At 39.9% G+C, this 24,804-nt stretch overlaps 1 protein-coding gene across 1 annotated transcript in view; it reads left to right on the forward strand.

The window, feature by feature from the left end:
• The first annotated feature begins 293 nt into the window (after window positions 1-293).
• The window catches only part of VWA8 (von Willebrand factor A domain containing 8), a 341,016-nt gene continuing 316,505 nt past the window's right edge, over window positions 294-24,804 (forward strand). Inside the window, exons 1-2 of the mRNA XM_036454732.2 lie at window positions 294-570; window positions 14,598-14,675. Coding sequence (XP_036310625.1) covers window positions 411-570; window positions 14,598-14,675 — 238 coding nt within the window. The 5' untranslated portion in view covers window positions 294-410. The remainder of the gene's footprint in view (window positions 571-14,597; window positions 14,676-24,804) is intronic.

Genomic DNA, 24,804 nt, shown 5'->3' on the forward strand with positions numbered 1-24,804 from the left:
TAACAAGGGAAGACTTCGTAGGAACTCGTGAAGAGTCGTACCATCAAATGCCCTAACCCGCCGCATGCCTGGCTCTCCGGGCGCCCAGGAGAACGCGGGGGCCTGGAGGGAGGCCCGGGGAAGCCAGGCCACGGGGGAGGGCGAGGCGAGGCGCGGGAGTGAGGGCCCTCAGCCCCGGGCGGCCGGCCCGGCCCAGGCTCCCCGCGGCCCCGCCGTCCCTCCCGCCGGCCGGCCGGGCTCCCGCCCCCGGGGCCCGGGCCGGAGCCCGCGGAGTCCGCGGCGCCGGGGGAAGGAGTTTCCGGCGGACTCGGGGCGGCGAGCTTCCTGTCCCGCTGCCGCACCGGTCCACGCCGCCGCTCGGGACACGGCTCGCCCGGAGCCCCGTACCGTCGCCGGCGACACCCGGCCCCATGCAGTCCCGGCTCCTGCTGCTCGGGGCGCCCGGCAGCCCCGGCGGCGCGGCCGCCCGGCGCGTGCGGCTGCTGCTGCGGCAGGTGGTGCGCGGCCGGCCGGGCGGCGACGGGCGGCCGGAGGTCAGAGTGCTGCACGCCGGCGCGGGGGCCGACACAGGTAACCGGGTCCCCGCGGCGGCGGCTCCCGCGCTCCGTGCGGAGCTCCGCGCCCCGCCTCCCCCTGCCCGCGGCCGGGAGGGGCGCGGCGCGGGGAGCCCCGAGGCCGAGGTTCCCCGGAGTTAGGGCGCCCGGGAGTTAGGGCATGCGGCAGGTTAGGGCATTTGATGGTGCGACTCTTCACTTGTTCCTACGAAGTCTTCCCCGTGCGGCGCCGGGGAAGCTGCGCGCTCCCGGCCTCATTCAGGCGCCCCAGGGTCTGAGCGAGGGTTCTGACGGCTGGGAATTGTGCCCCCCCCTCTACAATGCTGCTTTCACCCCCGCTCCCTCCCCCGACTCCGACTTGATTACTGGGTCACAGGTCACGCAGAAGTTGAAGCAGCAGCCCTCAGAGAAAGCCAAACTTGACCTTGCTCTCGGAGTCTCAAGGGCCTGGAAGCCGATTTCTCTGTTCCACGTTCCAGACAGGGCAAAGAACCCATCGTTCATCGCTCAATGTATCCGTGAGCCTTTTCAAGTGTGACAGGAGTTTCCTCTCTCACAGGTTCACCTTCTCTTAGAGCTGAACATGACAACTCTAGTTAACCCCCTGACGCGACAGTTGAGGTCACTGAGACAGGGAACAGTGGATTGCTGGAGATCACTCAACTAAGGAGAGATTGCCTCATGCCCTGAGCTCAGTATTTTTTTTTTGGCTCTAGCTGAACTTGTGTTAGGGATCTCTCGCGTGTTGAAGTTAGAGCATTTGTTCTGGTTAAAGGAAGGCATGTATTAATATATTGTTCCTGCTCTTGATTGGAAAGTGATTCTAGGCAAGATTTTGTGAGTTCTTGTGGTTTAGAATAATGAAGATTTTTACTACGAAATTGTAGGCTTTATTGTTCCTCTTGCTTTCCTAGTTTTCTGAGCCCCAAATAATTTTTGCTGAGAAATGAGGGAGTTTAAAGTCTTATACATTTCATTCATTCATTCACTGAACAATTTTTTCCCCCTGTTATGTCACATTTCACCCCCTATCCATTATTATGACTTCTAGTGTATTTGTTTATTCCTTCATTTTTTATTCCTTGAGTTTTTGTTTGTTTGTTGCTCCTTTGTCTTAGAAGGCAAAGGTCAAGGGTAGGAGTGTAGCATAATCTGCAACTTGGGTTTGGAGTTAGTGTGGGTTGCAGTCCATTTCTGCCCTGTCTAGATTTGGAGATTTGAGGGTAGAATTATATAATTTTGTGACCCAGTTTTCTTAACTATAAAATGAGGATAAGGAGAGTATATCTGATAGGGTTGTTGTGAGGATTTAATTAGTTAATACAATCCTTGGCACCTGTTAGTGTTCAATAAAGTAAGCTTCTTTATTATTCTTACTATATGTATTTTCAATTATTTGGGAGTTATTCTGTTTCCTGGGCTTTAGAAGAACTGAACCAGTTCCTTGTAGGTTGAGAACTATCAGAACTATCTGGATATGCAGACAGAACGGAGTCAATTCATGTGAACTTTCTAAAAATAAAAAAATAAATGTTCTTTGTATATGAATAATACATGTTGGTTATAAAAACATTAGAAATTCATGTGGGTGTGAATTTTTAAAGTTTGTATTTATATAGGTACTAGAGGCCCAGTGCACAAAATTCCCCTCAGCCCAGCCTGCACCCTCTCCAATCCAGGACTCCTTGGGGGATGTCCCCAGGATCAGGCCTACACCAACAGTCAGACATCCCTCTCACAATCCTGGACCACTGGCTCCTAATTGTTCACCTGCCTGCCTGCCTGGTTGCTCCCAACTGCCCCCCTCTGCCAGCCTGGTCACCCCTAACTACACCCCTCGCTGGCCTGGTCGCCCCACACAGTCTGCTCATTCAGTCGTTTGGTTGTCCCTCACTAACCTCCCTGCCAGACTAATCGTAGACAGCCATCTTGTGAGGGTGTGAGGGTTAATTTGCATATTAATTCTTTATTATATAGGATTGGTGATTACTTGTAAATGTCCTCAAAATTTGTGTTATATTGGCAAATCAATGTATAAGCTTTGCTTCAAATGTGAGAGACATGGACATATTACTGACAACATATTAACTTAAATTCAGTCTTTGACTCTGGCATATCCATGAGGACTATGGATAAATGCAGCTGGGAACTCACCAGAAATCTGGACTCAGGGATATCTCTGATCCAGGTAAACAGGAGGCAAACTCTTGGCAACAATGGGCCATGATATGGCTATCAAAATTGGAGTGTCCCATTTTATTTTTATTTATTTATTTTTTAAAATATATTTTTATTGATTTTGTACAGAGAGGAAGGGAAAGAGATAGAGAGTTAGAAACATCGATGAGAGAGAGTCATCTATCAGCTGCCTCTTGCACACCCCCTACTGGGGATATGCCCGCAACCAAGGTACATGCCCTTAACCGGAATCGAACCCGGGACCCTTCAGTCCCTAAGCCGACGCTCTATCCATTGAGCCAAACCGGTCTCGGCTGGAGTGTCCCATTTTAAATCAGAAGTCATACATAGACAAATGTAAAAGCACAAAAAGCAGTGTTACTTAATGAATTACAATTTAGGCTGGAAAGATGTCTCAGGAGCACTCACACATGTGAACAGTAATTCGTTACCTCCTCTTTGCATAGAATTGACCCTGCTTTCTAATATGTAGTTTGGAAAAAGAGCAACAAGGTACATAAAACAATAAATGCAAATTATATGCTGTTCTTATTTTGTCTGTACTGTATGCCTAGCTTATCAACACTTTATATCTAATAAGTACTCAGTGACTTATTATGTTAAAGTTCATACAGAGAAGGAGCAGGAGAGGCTGGAATTGTCTTGTTGGCTTTCAAGATAGGAGCTTTATAAAGCTTGGTGAGCAGAAGGTAGAGGGTTCATTTATGTTAAGGAAAAAAAAAAAATCCCAAGCCCACAGTTTTTAACCCTGCCTATCAGATAGTCTTAGTAAGTATAATTTGTAAATTCTTTGTATTTCTTTATTTCATAGTAGTATTGTATTTTGGTTTTAGGAACAAAGAGGTTAACAAGGAGGTTAGCTACTACAAAGAGTTTTCAATACAAATTATCATAGTGTTTTCACAGAGAGAGCCTAGCTAGTTGGTTCAGTAAGACTCTGATGTTGAATATGTTCAGATATACCATAGATCAAAATCAAATGATAAACTTGGAAACATAACTTATTCAATCCATTGTGACATATATAGTGCTGTCCTATAACACCATTACTATTAAAGTGGAATTCACTTTCATCTTTATGATTTTTGTGTATGAAGTAATTTTTAATAAAAATATTTACTTTTTAAAAAAGAAATCTATGTTCATTGTAGAAGAGTAAAAAATACAGACAAATCCCCTAAAACAATCCTCACATACAAACTCATAATTGTCAACTTTTTTGTGTTAATCCTATCAGATTTTATAATATATATTATTTGTTTTTTTTATACAAACATGCTTCTTTTTTTAAATTGGGAGTCATTTGTGTTTTATAATTTATTCTCACTTAGCCTATTATAAACATATCAACATAGTGATAAATATTGTTGTACATGATTATTTTAAACTAGAGGCCCACTGCACAAAGGTTCGTGCAATAGGCCTTCCTTCCCCTGACTGCTGGCACCAGTTTTCCTCCGGCACCTGGGGTCTGGGCTACCTTCAGCCTTCAGGCTTGGCTCCGGCTTCAGAGGAGCCAAGCCTTCAGCCTTTAGGCTTGGCTCTGGATACATCAGAATCAAGCCTTCAGCCTTCAGTGGAGCCTTTAGTCTTCATTCTTCAGTTTTTGCTCCATAACTGCATATGCAAATTAACTGGCAATTTTGCTGGGTTAATTTGCATATCAACTCCTGATTGGCTGGTGGATGTACAGTCAATTTACATCTTTTTCTTTTATTAGTGCTGATAGGAATTAAGATTATATATTTAGCCGAAACCGGCTTGGCTCAGTGGATAGAGCATCACCCTGTGGACTGAAAGGTCCCAGGTTCGATTTCGGTCAAGGGCATGTACCTTCGTTTCGGGCACATCCCCAGTAGGGGATGTGCAAGAGACAGCTGATTGATGTTTCTCTCTCATCGATGTTTCTAACTCTGTCCCTCTCTCTTCCTCTCTGTAAAATATCAATAAAATATATTTAAAAAAAAGTTTATATATCAATATTTACCTATATATTTTACCAATTTTCCATTCTTGGATATTCAGGTTGTCTATTTTTAAATATATAAACAGGGCAATAAATATCTAACAGCATTTTAATGATTTTTAAGGTTATATTATTGGGGTACAATAGAACTGATGATTTTGGGGTTGGGAAATACAGAACTAGGGCTTCAACTGAGAAATATGGCATTAAGGGAAAAACTGTATTATGGTTCAGGTCTTAGCACTAGGTGTTAACTTTGGGAAATTATTAACTACTCTGAACCTGCAGCAGGCTAGTTTGACCCTGAGAACATTGTGATCCTATTGCATATTAAAGAATTTAGCAATAAAATTCTAGAACAATTATAACTTAATCGTTGGGAAGATCTAGTCAACCACGGGTGATTCCCTTCCCCCTGGGAACATTCTGCAGTATCTGAAGACATTTTGAGTTGTCATAACCAGGATAAAGAGGGTGTTACTAGTATCCAGTGGGTAAAGGCGAGGGATGCTGCTAAACATTTTACAATGCACAGGACAGCCCTCACAATTATCTTGCCCCATACGTCAATAATGCTGCTGTTGCAAAATCCTGAACCAAAGCAACTTGCTTGTCAGAGCTACAAGTCCTTGAATTGTGAGCTCACTTGATAGTTTTGAATATCCTAAAGTATGAATATTCTGTAATTTATAATTTTGAGTGGATTAGAACCATTAAAAGCATATTTTAGATGGGCTACCACAGATGTATCTGAGATATATAACTAAGAAAAGTGTTTTTGAAACTGGTAAAGATCTTAACAATGTAACAACTTTAAAATATCTGTGGAAAATTTACAGATTTCTCATGGGTTAGCTAACAATGAAATAAAAACTATCAGTCATAAAAAGTATTTAAGAATTATTAGGCACCAACAATATTAAATAAAAATCTGACAATGTTATATACTGAAAAATCTGTTATTGATTAAACATCGATGAAAGAATAAAATGTTTTTGGTATTCAACCCATGTTGATGGCTACAAAACAGTTTTAGATGAAATACTTATTAAAATGCTATATGGACAAAAAGTTATTCACTCTAAAATAATCCTATCTAATAAAAGGATAATATGCATATTAACTGTCACTCTGTCACAAAGATGGCAGCGCCCATAGCCACAAGATGGTGGCGCCCAGCCCTCTCAGCCCTGCCAGGGTCCTCCGGTCCAGGGGCGGGGGTGGCTGCTGAGAGGGGTGGGCACGTGCGGCCTGGTGGAATGCTTGCATTGATGCTGCACCCAGCTTAGGCTGGCTTCCCAGAGCTGGAGCGGACACGGACAAGGATGGGGGGCTGGCCCACAGCCTCCACAGCTGAACACAGGCCTGGAGAGGAGACGGGCGGACCTGCCTCTCCCGGAAGCAGGCAGGTCCCTCCCACCTCCTGCGGAATTGGCACAGGTTCCTCCTGGCTCCTGTGGAAGCAGCACCTTTCCTGGTGGCGCACTGCGGTTCCCACCAGCTCCCACGGAAGCAGCAGACGGCCTACTGTGTGTGATATTGCGCGATGGGCTACTAGTGCTTTAGTAAAATGTACTGTATAAAAATTGGTAGTGGAATCCTTTGGCTTACTTTTTTTTTTGAAAGCTAATCACTTGATGAAAATTTATGAATGTTAATATTATTCTGATTACAATGCTTGTTTTCAGAATATCCACAAGGACTAAATGTCCTATATTGCTCTTTGAGCATTTATCTTTGTAAAATAGGAAAAGTTACATTTGCTTACCTGCCTTTACCTTAATAAAACTAGAGGCCCGGTGCACAAAATTCATGCACTCATGGGGTGGGGGTGGGGAAGGTCCCTTATCCCGGATTATGAGAGGGTGCAGACCAGGCTGAGGGACTGGGGCCAGGGAGGGACACGGGAAGTTGGCCAGCCAGGGGGAGAGACCACAGGAAGGCTCCAGGGTGTATCCGGCCTGTCTCGCTCAGTCCCTAGTAGCCAGACCTCAGCAGCAAGCTAATCAACCATTAGGAGTGTCTGTCCCTTGGTGGTCAGTGCACATCACAGCAAGTGATTGAACAGCTTTAGCATATTATTAGCATATTATTAGCATATTATGCTTTGATCGGTTGACAAGACAACTGGACACATAGCATATTAGGCTTTTATTATATAGGATGATTAGCTAGCAGTCATTTGGTTTTAAGTGACAGATATGTGCACAGAAAAATACATTGATTGGTTCACAAAGTGGGAGGTCCAGTGGCTTCAGACCAGGCTAGATGCAGGATGTTCAAATAGCTTAGGACTTGGGCTCTCTCTGCTTTCCCCATGGTCTTCCTACTTTCCATTCTCCATTTATTAGATCTACTGTTTTTGTTCTGCTCGTTAAACGTCTGGCAGGCTTTTCAAGTGGTAGCAGTGATAGCCTTTTGACCAAGATTTTCATTGTCCTTACAATTCACAGTGTCAGAGGAGAGAGAACATTTTTTTTCCTGTGAGCTCTGACAAAAATCTTGAAGAGAACTTTTATGGGCCACGTTCATGTGCCCATCTCTAAAATGTGGCCTGAGGATGAGATGTTCTTGTGCAGGGAACTTATTTTGGGAGTTTTAGGTATAGGGATAAAGGTTGGTATAAACCCGTAGTAGGCAAACTGCTGTTTGCAAGCCACATGTGATTCTTTGGCCCCTTGAATGTGGCTCTTCCACAAAATACCATGGTCTGGGCAAGTCTGTTTTGAAGAAGTGGTGTTAGAGAAAGTTTGTTTAAAAAATTTGGTTCTCAAAAGAAATTTCAATTGTACTGTTGATATTTGGCTCTGTTAACTAATGAGTTTGCGGTACTGGTGAAGATATTTCTATGACACAGGCACATATCTGATATTTTGCTTCCTATGGATTCTTCTAAGATTTTTATGGTTTACCGTTTAAGTCCTTTATCCATTTTGAGTTTATTTTTATGTAAGGTATAAGTTGGGGGTGTAGTTTCTTTCTTTCTTTTTTTCTTTTGCATGCATCTGCTCAATTTTCCTAGCACCATTTATTGAAGAGACTGTCTTGTCTCCATTGTATGCTTTTGTTTCCTTTGTCAAATATTAATTGAGCATAATGGCTTGGGTTGGTTTCTGGGTTCTCTGTTCTGTTCCATTGGTGTATATGTCTGTTCTTGTGCCAATACCAGGCAATTTTGAAAACCGTGGCTTTGTATGATAGATTGATATCTGTTATTGTGATCCCTCCAACTTTGTTCTTTTTTCTCAGGATTGCTGGCAGCTATTCGGTTTATTTATTTTTATTCCATATGAATTTTTGGAGAGTTTTTTCTAGGTCTGTGAAATATACTATTGGTATCTTAATGGGGATTGCATTGAATCTATAGCTTGCTTTGGGTATTATGGACCTTTTAATGTTATTGATTCTACCAATCCATGAACACTGTACGTTCTTCAATTTGTTTATGTCTTCCTCTGTCTCTTTTTCAACATCCTATAGTTTTCAGAGTCTAGGTATTTTACCTCCTTAAGTTTATTCCTAGGTATCTTCTTCTTGTTCTTCTTGTTCTTCTTGTTCTTCTTGTTCTTCTTGTTCTTCTTGTTCTTCTCCTTCTCCTTCTCCTTCTCCTTCTCCTTCTCCTTCTCCTTCTCCTTCTCCTTCTCCTTCTCCTTCTCCTTCTCCTTCTTCTTGTTCTTCTTCTTCTTCTTCTTCTTCTTCTTCTTATTATTATTATATATTTTTTTTTTGGTGCAATGGTAAATGGGATTGTTTTTTTAGTTTCTCTTTTTGTGAGTTCATTATTGTTGTATACAAAAGCCATAGATTTCTGAGTGCTAATTTTGTATCCTGCTACATTGCTGAATTCATTTATTAAATCTAGTAGTTTTTTGATGGAGTCTTTGGGGTTTTCTATGTACCATATCATGTCATCTGCGAATAATGACAATCTTACTTCATCTTTTCCAATTTGATGCCTTTTGTTTCTTCTTGTCTAACCGCTATTGCTAGCACTTTCAGCACTATTTTGAACAGGTGTGGTGAGGTGGGCATCCTTGTCTTGTTCCTGTTCTTAGGGGAAATGGTTTTAATTTTTACCCATTGAGTATGATGTTGGCTGTACGTTTGTCATATATGGACTTTATCATATTGAGATATGCTCCCTTTATTACACCTTTGCTGAGAGTTTTTATCAAGAAAGGGTATTGGATTTTGTCGAATGCTTTTTCTGTATCAATTAGTCTGATGATGTGATATTTGTCTTTCTGTTTGTTTATGTGATATATCACATTTATTGATTTGTAAGTATTGTACCAGCCTTCCATCTCTTGAATAAATTTTACTTGATCATTGTGTATGATCTTCTTAATGTATTGCTGGATGCGATTTGCTAATATTTTGTTGAGGATTTTAGCATCTATGTTCATGAGGGATATTTGCCTATAATTCTCTTTCTCTTTCTCTCTTTTTTTTTTTTTTTGTAATGTCTTTACCTGGTTTTGGAATTAGGGTAATGCTGGCCTCATAAAAAGAGTTTGGGAGTGTTCCTTTCTCTTGGATTTTCTGCAATAGTTTGAGGAATATAGGTGTTAGTTCTTCTTTGAATGTTTGGAAAAACTCCCCTGTGAATCCATCTGGATTTGGGCTTTTGTTTGCTGGGAGTTTTTGATTACTGCTTCTATTTTATTGGTTTGTTTGGCCTATTCAGGTTTTTATTTTATTTTATTATTTATTTATTTATTTATTTATTTATTTATTTTTTTAGTTTTCCTGATTCTGTTTTGTAAGGTTGTATTTTTCAAGGAATTTTTCTATTTCATCCACACTGTCCAGCTTTTTGGCTTGTTCATAGTATTTTTTTACAATCCTTTGTATTTCTGTGATGTCAGTGTTACTTCTCCACTTTCATTTCTGATTTTATTTATTTGGGTTCTCTCATGGTTTATCTTTTTTTTTTCTTTCAAAGAACCAGCTCCTGGTTTCATTGATTTTTTTTTTTTTTGTATATATTTTTAAAATTTTCTATGCTATTTATTTTTGCTCTAATCTTTACTATATCCTCCATTCTACTTACTCTGGGCTTTCTTGTTGTTCTCTTTCTAGTTCTTTCAGTTGTACGGTTAAATAGTTTATTGCTGATTTTTCATGTTTTCTTAGGTATGCGTGTCTCAGACTGCTTTTTCTGTGTCTCTGAGATTTGGGGGTTGTTGTGTGTTCATTTTCATTTGTTTCCAGGAAGTTTATTTATTTATTTATTTATTTCTTAAGCTCATTGATAACCCATTCATTTTTAAATAACATGCTATTTAGCCTCTATATGTTTGAATGTTTTGGGGTATTTTTACTGTAATTGATTTCTAATTTCATTCCACTGTGAACTGAGAGGATGCTTGATTTCAGTCTTCTTGAACTTTTAGAAACTTGTTTTGTGTCCTGACATGTGGTCTATCTTTGTGAATGATCTATGTGTACTTGAGAAGAATGTATACTCTGCTACTTTGTGGTGAATTATTCTATAAATGTCTATTAAATCCACCTGGTCACTATGTCCTTTAGAGTCTCTGTTTCCTTGTTACATTTTTATCTGGAAGATATATTCAGTGAAATCAGAGTAGTGTTAAAGTCCCCTACTATGACTGTATTTTTGTCAATTCCTCTGTTAAAGTCCTCTAGAAGTTTTTTTATAATTAGTTTCACCTAAATTGGTTGTATATATGTTGAATCGATCCCTTTAGTATTATATAGTGACCTTTGTTGTTTCTTGTGATGGCCGTCATTTTAAAGTCTATTTTGTTAGATATGAGTATTGCTACCATTTTCATGGAAAGTTTTTTTCCATCCCTTCACTCTCATCCTGTGTGTGTCTTTTGTTCTGAGGCGGATCTCTTGTAAATAGCATATAGTTGAGTCATGTTTTGTATCAGTTCAGCTACCCTATGCACCCTCTCACAGTCCGGAAGCCCCCGGGGATATCTGACTGATGGCTTAGGCCCGCGCTCCCCTCAGGGAGCAGGCCAAAGCTGTCAATCAGACATCCTTAGCATTTCTTTGGAGGTAGGAGAGGCTCCCACTACTGCTCCTGAACTCGCCAGCTGTGAGCCGAGGTTCTGACTGAATAGTCCCCCCCGCCCCCTCGTGGGAGTGCACTGACCACCAGGGGGCGGTTCCTGTGTTGAGCATCCTCCCTCTGGTGGTCATTGCATGTAACAGTTATCAGTCGTTACACTGTTGGGCAGAAACCAGCTCTCTGACATCCCCCAAGGGGTACTGGATTGTGAGAGAGCACATGCCAGCCTGAGAGACCCTATTGGTGCATGATCAGGGCTGGGGAAGGATGCGGGAGATTGGCCAGCTGGGGATGGACCATGGAGGGCTCCAGGGCATGTCTGGCCCATTTCACTCAGTTCTGATGGGCCGGACCCTAGCAGCAAGCTAACCTACTGGTTGGAGCATCTGCCCCCAGTGGTCAGAGCATGTCATAGCAAGCATTTTAGCAGCTTTAGCATATCATTAGCATATTATGCTTTGATTGGTTGAATGGCTGACCAGACGACCAGACGCTTAGCATATTAAGCTTTTTTATATAGGATAGTGTATGCTAAGTTCCTCATTAGTGTTTCCTTAAAACTTCAAAGTTAAGAAAAACCCCATAAAAACAAACTTTTTTTTTTTCACTTGTCTTCTAAAAGGATTTTGCAAATATTTATCCCTTTGAACATTTTTAGGTTGATGTATAAAAATGTTCCTGATAAGAATAAATACTTGCAGAGGCTAATGTTTCCAGTGTGTTATAAATATTGATATTTAAAAGAACTGTTACAGTTCTTTTTAAAGTATATCTTTTAAATAGAATCAGAATATCCTAGTAATTTATTAGCTAGGTTCTCTATTTTGAAAATAGATGAAAAGTTCTTTAACTGCCAGGAAATATACATTATTTTTATCTCCATGAATTTGTATTTTAACTATGCTTCTCATAATTTTATTTATTTTTATTTATTTTTTACATTTTTTTATTAAATTATTATCCGTGTATATATTTTAACATTGCCCCCTCTCCCATACATACCCTCCCTCCCCAGAGTTTTGTGTCCATTGGTTGTACTTATATGCATGTATACAAGTCCTTCGGTTGATCTGTTATCTCCCCCAGATCTCCCTACCCTCTCTGATGTAATTTGATAATCTGCTTGTTGCTTTACTGTCTCTATATCTATCATTTTGTTCATCAGTTTATAATGTTCTTTATTATCCATAAATGAGTGAGGTCATGTGGTGTTTTTCTTTCATTGACTGGCTTATTTCACTCAGTATGATGTTCTCCAATTCCATCCAGGTTGCTGCAAATGATGAGAATTCCTTCTTTTTTATGGCAGCATAGTATTCCATTGTGTAGATGTACCATGGTTTTTGGATCCAATCATCTGCTGATGGGCACCTAGGCTGTTTCCAAATTCTGGCTATTGTAGATTGTGCTGCTATGAACATAGGGGTGCATATATCCTTTCTGATTGGTGTTTCTAGTTTCTTGGAATATATTCCTAGGAGTGGGATTACTGGGTCAAATGGGAGTTCCATTTTCAGTTTTTTGAGGAAACTCCACACTGTTCTCCACAGTGGTTGCACCAGTCTGCATTCCCACCAGCAGTGCACGAGGGTTCCTTTTTCTCCGCAACCTCGCCAACACTTGTCGTTTGTTGATTTGTTGATGTTGGCCATTCTGACAGGTGTGAGATGGTACCGCATTGTTGTTTTGATTTGCATCTCTTGCTTCTCAGAATTTTAACTTAATATATTTTTATTCTTGAAGGTTTTATTTTTATACATTTCTGCAACAATGTTTAAACGTTAAAATGTTTCTATCATTACATTTATTAGAGTACATGTTCACAACAACATCATTAAAAGGTTCCAAATTTTCATAAAAAATAAAATTTAATAGAAACATACCTGCCGATGACATGAATGGTTGAATATTATTGTGAAAATTTATTTATTTCTTTTTCTTTTTTTCTTTTTTAATAAATCCTTATTGTTCAGATTATTACAAATGTGTTCCTCTCCCCCCCCCCCTTCAGTGACCCATGATTCTTTGAGTTATTTCATATAATTGCTGTAACAGAACCTTTTACTAAGCTACTTTGAGATGGCGTTTCTGTTACAGTAGTTATATGAAGGAGATCACAGAAACCATGGTTACCTAGAGTCAAGATTAAATGAAATAACATAAATAATGTATGTATAGCCCTATCCGGTTTGGCTCAGTGGATAGAGCGTCCACCCACAGGCTGCAGGGTCCTGTGTTCGATTCTGGTTAAGGGCATGTACCTCGGTTGCAGGCTCGACCCTGGTCGGGGCATATCTAGGAGGCAACCAGTCAATGTGTCTCTCTCATATCAGTGTTTCTTTCTCTGTCTCTCCCCCTCTCTTCCACTCTCCATCCTATATAATAAGAGAGGAATATGCTAATTATCTATTATGCCCTGAGGCATAAGGACCAACTGCATAAAGACCAGATCACAGATCTGCGGGACTTTGGGGCAGGGAACTGCAAGCAGGTAGCGGGGAGAGCTACAGGAGGGGGCAGGGCAGCAAGCTAAGAGGGGGAGGGCGGAGGGAGCTCCAGGAGGGAAGAGAAGAGGGTGGACAGCTCCAGGAGGGCGGGGCAGTGGGTGGAGAGCTCCAGGAGGGTGGGACAGCGAGCTAGGAGCAGCAGAAGCTACCTGTGGTGGGCCGGTGGCCAGCTGAGGCAAGCGGCAGCAAGCTACTCGCACATGGATTCATGCACAGGGCTACTTGCCTTAAATAAATAAATAATGTATCTATAGCAATATTTGCCAAATAGCCAGTATTCAATAAGTCCTCAGTTAGCTGATTAGACTAGTTCAGAGGAAAATTCTTTTGATTTGTACAAGTAGAACTCTAAATATACATCTTCTGTATCAGAAAGTATACTTGGGTTTTGCACAGTGTTTCTACATTTCTGTTAATTTACAACATACCTGTAATACATTTATTTCATCTACTAAAACTATTTTCCCCACAGATTTACAAAATCTTTGTTTGTAAAATCTGTCTCATGGGATTATTTTGGGAATGTGTGAAGTACTTAGAAGACAGTAATAATTTAACAAGTGTTGACTGTTGTTATCATTACCATGATTTAAGGCCTTTGTCTCCAGGGTATCTTATTGCCAAAACCCGGCAGTGTGAAAAGATGTGTCCCAGCTTCTTTTACTGAGTCTTTGAGCCCTTTCCAAGTGAAGTTCCAGGTGCAGATGGTATCAATATGCCTATTTTGCTGTTGGAGAGAGCAAAACAGAGATTGTTCAATTTAGTCCGGCACTTTAGAAGATAAGCCAGAAATTAATGTTATTAAAAAAAAATTAGGACCATGTAGAAGTTATTGAGAACTTTTGCTCTGTTTTGTTTCATGTAGAATTCTTAGCATATATGCCACTGGGCTTTTGTTCATTTTATGTACCTAGAAATATTGAATTTTGGGGTTATGTTGCTAGCAAACTTGAAGTTGAATGTAGTGAAAATAAAAACCTAAAAAGATTGCCTTAACCCATGTGGATGCTTTGAATGATCCTAAACAAAATACTTCCTTCTGTATTGTTACTGACTCTAATGTGAATTTCACTGATGCTTCACTTCTTTCCAGAACTTGTACCTTTGATAGAAGTTTAGAGCAGCGGTCCCCAATCTTGTGGTCCTCAGGGACCACCGGTTGGTGACCACTGGTCTGTAGCGTTTTTGTGCTTGAGAGAAACTGATGTGCGGTGCATTTTGGAATATTCCTCTCTGTAGGTCAGGGGAATCATTGTTGGGGAAGGTGCAGAATATGGTTTTCTCACTTGTCTTTTGTAATGCTTGTGTTTCTTTACTCTTTTTAGGTGACACAGTTAGTATTGGAGATGTATCCTACAAGTTGAAAACTCCTAAGAGCCCGGAACTTGTGCCACAGAACTACAGTAAGAAAGTGATTTATTTATGAATTAATAATTTTTAACTTTTCATTATGTGAATTTTTAAACATATACAGAACTAAAGAGAATAATGTAAACCTGGTGTACATGTCATTTAGGGTTAGCATTTATCAGCGTATGCTAGTTTTCTTTTACCTGACCTTCAGTATTTTGTTCTGGAGTATTTAAAACCTGTCCCAAACCGTGTATCACTTCATCCATGAATATGTTAGTAAAACTTTTATTTTTTTTATATACTGCTAGAGGCCCGGTGCATGAAATTCATGCACAGGGTGGGAGTTCCCCAGCCCAGCCTGCACTATCTTGCAATCCAGAACCCCTTGGGGGATGTCTATGTCCGACTGACAGTTTAGTCAGACATCCCTCTCACAATCCGGGATCACTGGCTCCTAACCACTCACCTACCTGCCTGCCTGATTCCCTTAAACACTCTGCCTGCCTGATTGCCCCTAACCACTCTGCCTGATCATCCCTAACCACTTGCCTGCCTGCGTGATGGCCCTTACCACCACCTGCCTGCCTGATTGCCCCAAATCACTCTGCCTGCCTTCCATGATCATCCCTAACATCTCTGCCTGACTGTCTGATGGCCCTAACTGCTCTCTTGCCTGCCTGATCACCCCTAACCACCTCTGCCTTGGCCCCCGCTGCAATGGCTTTGTCCAGAAGGACATCTGGAAGGTTGTTTGGCTGTCTGGTCTAATTAGCATATTATGCTTTTATTAGTGATTATTTATTTTTTAATTAGGATAGATTTACATACAATAAAATGCACAGCATTCATTTTGTTTAGTTTTGATAATGTTATAATACTGCATAACCACGAAGATTATGTTCATCACTGAGTGTTCTTTTGTGCCACTTTCCAGCTATTCTGCCTTGGAAACCACTGTTCTGTTTCCTACTATGACAGATTAGTTTTGCATATTCTTCAGCTGTATATAAATAGAATTCTATATCATGGTATTTGTGTGTGTGTGTGTGTGTTTGTGTGTAATTTCTTCCCATCAAGGTAATGGTTTTTAGGTTCATCCATGTTGCTGTACCTATCAGTTTGTTTTTATTGCCAAGTATTATTCTGTTGTATAAATATACCATGTTTTGTTTGTCTGTTCTCCAGTTGTTAGACATTTAAATAGTTTCCATTTTTAGACTGTTATGAATAAGGTGCTATGAACATTTTTATACAATTACGTGGTCATAAGTTTTCTCTTCTCTTGAGTAAGTAGGGGTTGAATTGAGGTGTCATAGGATAGATACCTGTTTAACTTTATAAGATACTGCCAAACAGTTCTACAAAGTAGTTGTGCCATTTTACCCTTTGAGTATGTAACTAGGAGTGGAATTGTTAACTCCATGTTTAATGTTTTGTGGAATTACCACACTGTTTTCCAAGCAAGGTGCACATATTACATTCCGACCAACAATGTATGAGGGTTCCAGTTTCTCCCCATATTCACTACACTTGTTTATTTTATTATAGCCATCTATCTTTGTGGGTGTGAAGTGGTATTGCTGTTTTGATTTGAGTCCACTGATGACTCACAGTCATTTCTTTGCTCTAAATCATGCCACTTCTTTTCTCAAAATTCCTTACATGACTAAAATCTTGGGAACAAAGGTCAATCCTTACTTTTCATGATCTAGTCTTAGCCTCATCTTTTGCCACTTTCCTTCCCTTATTCTAGGTTTCAGTCATTGGGCACAATTCAGAATTCCTTTTTGTTCATCCTTCATATTCTTCCTCTAAACTATGTACTCCTTGATGGAGAATATCTCACTTTCATCTAACATAAATTCTCATTTACTTTACCTCCCAAATGGCTCTGTAATCTGTCTTCCCTACTCTGTTCCATTTTTCTTTTACGTATTTTATTTAAAATGTATTTTTTTGTTGATTTCAGAGAGGAAAGGAGAGGGATATATATATATCTATATCTATCTATCTATCTATCTATCTATCTATCTATCTATCTATATACACACATCAGTGATAGAGAGAATCATTGATTGGTTGCCTCTTGAACTGAAGATCGAGCCTGCCACCCGGGCATGTGCCCTGACTGGGAATCAGATCGTGGCCTGCTGATTCATAGGTTGATACTCAACCACTGAGTCATAACAGTTAGGCTCTTTTACTCTACTTAAAAAAAAAAAATCTTTGTTGAAAGTATTACATATGTCTTCTCCCCCCCCGCCCCCCCATTGACTTCTCCCAGCCCACTCCCACTTCCAGGACAGGCCCTTTCCCCCTTATTGTCCATGTCCATTGGTTATGTTTATGTGCATGCCTTTTGGTTGATCTCTTACCCCCCTCCGCTCCTCTGCCTTCCCTCTGAAGTTTGACAATCTGTTTGATGCTTCTGTGTCTTTGGATCTATTTTTGTTCATCAGTTTATGTTGTTCATTATATTCCACAAATGAGTGAGATCATGTGATACTTATCTTTCTTCAACCAGCTTATTTCTCTTAGCACAATGCTTTCTGTGTGCATCCATGCTGTTGCAAATGGTAAGAATTCCTTAGTTTTTACAGCAGCATATTATTCCATTGTGTAGATGTACCATAGTTTTTTAACCCAATCATCTGCTGATGGGCACTTAGGCTGTGTCCAAATCTTAGCTATTGTAAATTGTTCTGCTATGAACATAGGGGTGCATATATCCTTTCTGATTGGTGTTTCTGATTTCGTGGGATATATTCCTAGAAGTGGGATTACTATGTCAAATGGGAGTTCCATTTTTAATTTTTTGAGGAAATGCCACACTGTTTTCCACAGTGGCTGCACCAGTCTGCATTCCTACCAGCACTTGTAATTTGTTGATTTGTTGATGATAGCCATTCATCAGACAGGTGTGAGATGTTATGTCATTGTCATTTTGACTTTGAGCGTGTTTTCATATGTCTCTTTGCCTTCTATATGCCAACTTTTGAAAAGTATCTATTTAGGTTCTTTGCCCATTTTTTTTATTGGATTGTTCATCTTTCTTTTGTTAAGTTGTATGAATTCCCTATAAATTTTGGAGACTAAACCCTTATCAGATGTAACATTGGCAAATATGTTCTCCCATGCAGTGGGCTCTCTTGTTGTTTTACTCTGTTTTTTGAGATATTTTCTTAGTAGTCTATTGAAGGATTACAATTAACAATTTAACTTAAAACAAACTTGTTCAGATTAATACTAACTTAAATTTATTCAATAGTATACAAAAACTTTGCTCTGTTCCCTTCCCACTTCCTTTGTGCTATCATTGCTGTACTAATTACTAGTAGCCCTGCGCATGAATCTGTGCGCCAGTAGCTCTCTGTGGGGCCTGGCCACTCTGCGCCCACTGCCCAGAGGCTCTCTGTGGCCCAGAGGCCCATCCGCGGCTGGGTGCGGAATGCTTGCCTCATTGCTGGGGTGACAACACAAGCGTTCCACACCCTGGTCTGGCCAGAGGCCATGGTGACAAAGCCATCATTCCTCCCACTTCTAGGAATATATCCCGCTCATGCTGCCCTCTCAGTGGCTGCTCCTCGGGGACTGGGGGACTCCCGCCGGGCTGAGAGGACTGGGCACTGCCATTTTGTGGCTATGACACTGCCATCTTTGTGACAGAGTGATGATTAATTTGCGTATTACCCTTTTATTAGATAGGATAGCTTTATTCATTAGAAGTTTACTGGCACAGTTTTATAGTTATCATTTTATAAAGCTTGTCTTTTAAGTTAGATACAAGAAGAGTTACAAACAAAAATATGTTTGTGCTGTCTATTTGCATATGTGCAGTAAAACCTTGATATAATGGACTAATTTGGATGAGGGTGTGTTTGTTAAAGCCAAAAGTTTATTATATAATATAAAGTAGGTTTTCCAAACATGTATGTTAAAAAATTGACAAGTTTGTTTACTGTTTTTACTTATGTAGAAACATTTGTGTAATTATAATTAAGTATGTATGAAAAATTTAATTTCACAAAAAGTTTCCCATATGTATTACTATAATTTTAAATTTATACTGTATAGGCCTAGTAAATGTGTGCACTCACCATTCACCTCTAGTAAACAAATGCATATGGCTAGGCCATTGCTTACCAATATTAGTTAAAACTGCTGCAGAAAGTCCCACCAGATCAACAACAGAACCAAGTAAGGCTTGATGCGGTGTGATCATGTGCTACTTATTCCCTGAACATTATTTATGAGTGGTGACTCTTGAATTTAAATTTGTAGACTAGAGTTGTAGGTATGTAATATTTACTGATGTCCGTGAATTACTGTAGTGTTTTTTTTCCAACATATGACCTATTTGCTAAAATTTGTTGAAAATAACAGTGAATTAATAACAATAACAACAACAACAACAAAATCCCTGTTAATTTAATTATAAGAAAATCTTTTTTTAAAAAACATTTAAAATGAGTAGGGTATTAATTTTCACATAAAACATATGGACTGGAAATTTTGTCCATTTAATATGAGGTCCATTAAATTGAGGTCCACAAAATTAAGGCTTTGATGTAGGTGCTGTTACTATAATAGTTTTCTTTCTTTGTGTGGATTTGAGTTACATTTTGTATGCTTTAATTTCAGCATGAAGGAAAGACTTCCTTTAGTATTTCTTGCAGGGGAGGTCTGCTGGGGGTGAATTCTCTTAGTATTTGTTTACCTGGAAATTTCTTGTTTTTGCCTTTATTGTTTGAAAGACAATTTTATTGGATATGGAATTTTTGTTTGACAGTTTTTTTTTCTTTTTTCTTTAAAAAATATATTTTATTTTTTACAGAGAGGAAGAGAGAGGATAGAAAGCTAGAAACATCGATGAGAGAGAAACATCGATCAGCTGCCTCCTGCACACCCTCCACCGGGGATGCGCCCACAATCAACATACATGCCCTTGACCGGAATAGAACCTGGGACCCTTTAGTCCACAGGCCGATGCTCTATCCACTGAGCCAAACCAGTTTCGGCAGGTTTTTTTCTTTTAGTACTTTGAATATGCCATAATACTGACTATGGCCTCCATAGTTTTTGATGAGTCATTATTAATTTTATTAAGGATCCTCCTCTATGTGATGCATCACTTTACTTGTGATGTATCAAGATCCTCTGTTTTGCTTTTGCTTTTGATAGTTTGGCTATGGTATGTGTGATAACAAATCTCTTTGGGTTTTACCTATTTGGAGGTTGTTGCATGTGCAGATTAATTTTCCCCATCATTTTGGGGGAGTTGTTTTGCAATTATTCTTTATTGTTTTATATAATTTAAAAAAATAAATTTGAAACAAAACTAATATATTTGATTTATTATCACGGTAATCTTAAAAAGGTAATGGTACTTAAGTTACCAGGCATTAGAGAGCAATTTTTAAAATGTCCATCGTTGCTGGTAGAAAATTATTTTCCTTTTTATTACTTTATTGTTATTTCTTTTTCTCTCTTTTACTTTCTGGGACTCTCATTATGTGTATGTTAGTATGTTAGATGGTGTTCCCAAGGATTTCTGAATCCCTTTTTAATTTTTTCTTTTTTGTTTCTTAGACTGGATAATCTTAGTTGACTATATTCAAGTTTGCTTGCCCACATCTGTTGCTGAGATCTTCTAGTGAATTTTTAAATTTTACTTATTATACTTTTCAACTTCAGAATTTCTATTTGAATTTTTTAAATAACTTGTTTCTTTTTGCTGTTTTCTGATGAGATATTGTTGACAGGCTTTCCTTTAATTTTTAGACATGCTTATTTTTAGTTCTTTGAACATATTATTAATAGCTAATTTAAAATGTTGTCTACTAAGTCCAATGTCTGGCTTCCTCAAAGATAATTTTTATTCACTGCCTTTTTTCCTCTATGTAGGGGCTATAATTTCCTATTTTTATGTGTTTCTTATAGACTGGAGGCCTGGTACATGAAATTTGTGCAGTAGAGGGGTGTCCTTCAGCCTAGCCTGTACCTTCTTCAATATGGGACCCCTCAGGGGATGTTCAACTGCTGGTTTAGGCCTGATCTCTGTGGGGCCCAGGCCTAAACCTGCACTTGGACATCCCTCTTACAACCCAGGACTGCTGGCTGCTAACCACTCACCTGCATGCCTGCCTGATTGCCCCTAAGTGCTTCTGCCTGCCAGCCTGATCACCCCCTAACCACTCCGCTGCCTGCCTGATTAACACCTAATTGCTTCCCTGCTGGCCTATTGCCCCCAACTGCCCTCCCATGCTGGCCTGATCTCATCCCCAATTGCTCTCCCATGCCAGCCTGATCTCACCCCCAACTGCCCTCCCCTGCTGGCCTGATCTCACCCCGAACTACTCTCCTCTGCTGGTCAATCTGATTCTGATTGGCCGGTTTCTCTGCCAGTCAGCATCAAAAGCTCTGCCTCCTACTCAGCCATTGGCTCTTCACAATTTACCCAAATTTTGTTCTGATTGGCCAGTTTCTATGCTAGTCAGCATCAAAAGCTTCACTTCCTAGGCAGCCATTGGCTCCTCACAGTTGACCCAGATTTGGTTCTGATTGGTCAATTTGTATGCTGGTCAGTGTCTCTGAGCCTATCAATAGGGCCTGATCAGAAAGGTGGGGCTGATCAACAGCCCTGGTGGAGACTTAGAGAGAAATGGAGGTGTGGGTGCTGACCAGGCCTGGAAAGAAAGAGAGAGTCAAGTGCTGAACAATAGCTGCCATAGAGGCTATGTTTCAAACCCTGTTTCTCTTTACAGGCCTGATTCACAGCCCCTTCATCAGTCAGTACTGGGTCACCATGCCTGCAGCCATAGCAGTCACTGCTGGGTTGCCACGGTAACCTAGTGCTGATTGCAGGACAGAATTTCAGTTGGTTGAGCCTCTCAGTGGTTGTGGATGAGACGCAACCAGAGTTTTTATATATTAGGATTTTTTTGTTGGAAAGCAGACATATTGAATAGTATAATGTGGCAACTCTGGAAATCAGATTCCTCCCTTCCCCAAGGTTTGTTTTTGCTTGTTGATGTTGTTGCTATTTGTTCACCGACTTTCATAGGTTATTTTCCTAAAGTCTGTATTCTTTGTCATGTACAGCCACTGAAGTGTCTGATTGGATAGAAATTTTTTAAATGCCTAGAACAAATAAGTTTTCTCAGCTTTGCCAAGGATCTCTGTGTGCATGTTGGGCATGATTTTAGTGTTCCACAGACGGCTTACAAATGTGTCTTAGCTTTTATTTCCTGCTTGTGTAAAGCTTTAGAATCAGCCAGCTGTGTGAGATTAGGCCCTTCTCAGGATTTTCCTGATGTGTGCATGGCCTTCTAGACAGCTAAGCATATACTGGAGCTTTTCAAAGCTTCCTTTGGACATCTCATTTCTAGGTTTTCCATTTAAGGTTTTTTTTTTGTTGTTGTTGTTGTTTTTTTTTTGGTGTGTGTGTGTGTGTGTGTGTGTGTGTGTGTTTAGTCTTTTTGTCATCCTTACTTTAGCTCCAACAGGTTTTGTTCCCTTAGGCAGCTGTGCTGTTAAGCAAGTGCTGCTGATTTTTCTTTGACAAACACCTTAGGGTTGTGTTGTTTGCACACAGAGAGTTCTGAGTGGGTCAAATAAAAACAAATTCTAAGAATGGAGCTTTTTAGATCAGTATAGATACTTCCTTGGAGGTGGGTCTTTGAGGAGCTCTGACCCTGTTCTGGCCCCCTCATTGGTTGCCAGATTGCTGGTTTTCACAATTGTTGTGAGCAGTTGGTTTTTAAGACTATTATAGAGATGGGGAGAAAGATGGAATAGGACAAGTTAAAACACCACAAAGCTCACTGTTCTTAGGGAAGTTCACCCATTTTTCTTGGATAAATGATTGTCAGATTGTTGAAAGTCTTTTGTTAATTACTAGAGTTCTGAAAAAGTTGATTTTTGACAAATTTTGCCAGTGTTCTTATTATTTTTACTAGAGGCCCGGGAGGTCTCTCAGCCTGGCCTGTGCCCTCTTGCAGTTTGTGAGTCCTCAGGGGATGTCTGACTGATGGCCACAGTCTGGCCTCCCTCTGCAGGAAGCAACCAGTGGGCAGGTCGGGGGATGGCACCGGCCTGCCCAGCGAGGGGCTGGCCCTGCCCACTATTGTCTTACTGCCACCAGTCACCACTGCCCCCTGATTGCCATTCCCTCACTCTGCCCCCTGGCACCTATGTTGGCTGGTCTGGCCCTGCCAGCTCGTTGGCCTGCCCCCCACCGACCAGAAGTTCTGCTGTTCGTTCTATTTGCATATTATTAGGCTTTTATTATATAGGGTGGAAGATTGGGTTTCAAAGATCCTGAGCTTTGTTGATACTTCCATTAGATTCCATTTAAAGCTGAAGAGCTTTCTTTACAAATTTTGAGGAAATGATCAGGATTTTTCCTTCAGCAGGGTTTGGGATCTGAATTCTGGTGAGATTCCAGAGTTCTTTTAATGTTTTATATCTCAGTCTCAAGCTCTACAAACCATAGCCAATCTCTTTGCCTTATAGCTGCCAGATTTTTGGATTTCTGAGTTCTCTTTCAGATCTCTCTTGTCCTATTGCCCTGCCTCTATTCTTCAGAGGCCATGTCAGTGAAGATCAAGAGTGCCTCAGAAGGATTGACTTCAGTTCTTTATCTCAGCTCCATCCTTGAGAACTCCTATCTTGCATTGGGTAAACACCTGAAGTGCCTTGGAGGGATTTCTGCTGCTTTTTCTGTCCCAGTCTTCAGACTTTTGTGTGTTGTTGACTTGGTTTAAGGAGAAAGGCCTATCATGCTTCAGGAAGGATATTTCTCAGCTTCTGTCCTTTATCTAGTTTTTACTGTATACCCCTGTATACTTAGGGAAGGTCAATGGAAAAGAGTTGGTGAGTAGATGGAGATTTTCTCTGTCTGGTACTTCTTAGTAGATTAATTTATTTGCCAGGACATGTGTGTCCATTATAAGTTTGTTAAAAGTTTACCTTGTTTGTTGTTTAAAATTAAAAAAAAAATAAAGTTTACCTTTTTTATCATGACATACCTATGGCATATTATTCCTTCTCTTGCCATTCTACCAGGGATGAAAACCAGCTCTGTGTCTTTTCTCTCCTTGAGAGGGTTCATTACTTTTTAGAATTTAGTTCATTTAGGTTTCTTTGTATCCTTATTTGTATGATGGGTTTTTAAGATGGGTTTTGTTTTTGATTGATTAATTAGGCTTTCTTTTCAGGGATGAGACTAGTGATGTGATTCGTAAGATATTATACTTCTCTAGAGAAAAATAAACAAAATATATCTTTAGCACCTTACATGCCATAGGTCTATAATAATTGAAAAAAAAATCACTAATTTTTCTGATTTCTGGCTTTTTTATTATGAATGTGGCTAACTTTTTAAATAAACTTCAGAAATGAGTGATAATATCCACTGTTAATAGACAATAGGAAGACTTTTATGTAGTCTGAGTTCTATAAGGTAACAACTTACTTAGAGAGAAATTATATTTAAAATTTTGTCGGTACTACTTTTTAGATGTGTGAATTTCATTTTCCTTTTATTTTTTAGATATGTTAATTTCTGTCATTTAACTGCTCTGAGTCTCCTTGAGTATATGAGGGGGATCATTTCAACCTAATGGATATATCATAATAATTAATTCAAATAGCATATGTGACCTGTGTAGGATAATGCCGGACACACAGGGCTCAAATAAATATGAATTCCTGACACAACCATTTTTCCAGTCTGATTTTTGTTCTTTTTCATTTTCCATCATTCCTTGCTTCTGACTCTATTGAATATGAGATTACTAAGGGTTGCTCTGATTTTGCTTAAACCAGGTGCTAAAAATATTTCTTCTTTATTCAGTCTTACTCATAAAAGATTAATCTGGAGTACAGTTTATCTAGATTTGATTTTGAATTTGCCCTCAGGTTATTTATAGGGTCACAAATAGCATAGACTCTTCAAATAAGCTTTAATTTCATTTTAAAGACCAAGCTTAATGTATTTATAGTGTGGAAAGAATGTTGGCCTTTTCATTCTCACCTAAACATGAAGCATAATCATTGCCTGATAGCTTTCAACAGAGGTTAGCTATCTATCCCTTCTTTTTTTTCAATCTTTACCCGAGGGTATGTTTTTATTGGTTTTTAGAGAGAGAGGAAGAAAGAGAAAGAGTAAGAGAAACA

The sequence above is a fragment of the Pipistrellus kuhlii genome, unplaced genomic scaffold (assembly GCF_014108245.1).
Source record: "Pipistrellus kuhlii isolate mPipKuh1 unplaced genomic scaffold, mPipKuh1.p scaffold_m20_p_3, whole genome shotgun sequence".
NCBI lineage: Eukaryota > Metazoa > Chordata > Mammalia > Chiroptera > Vespertilionidae > Pipistrellus > Pipistrellus kuhlii.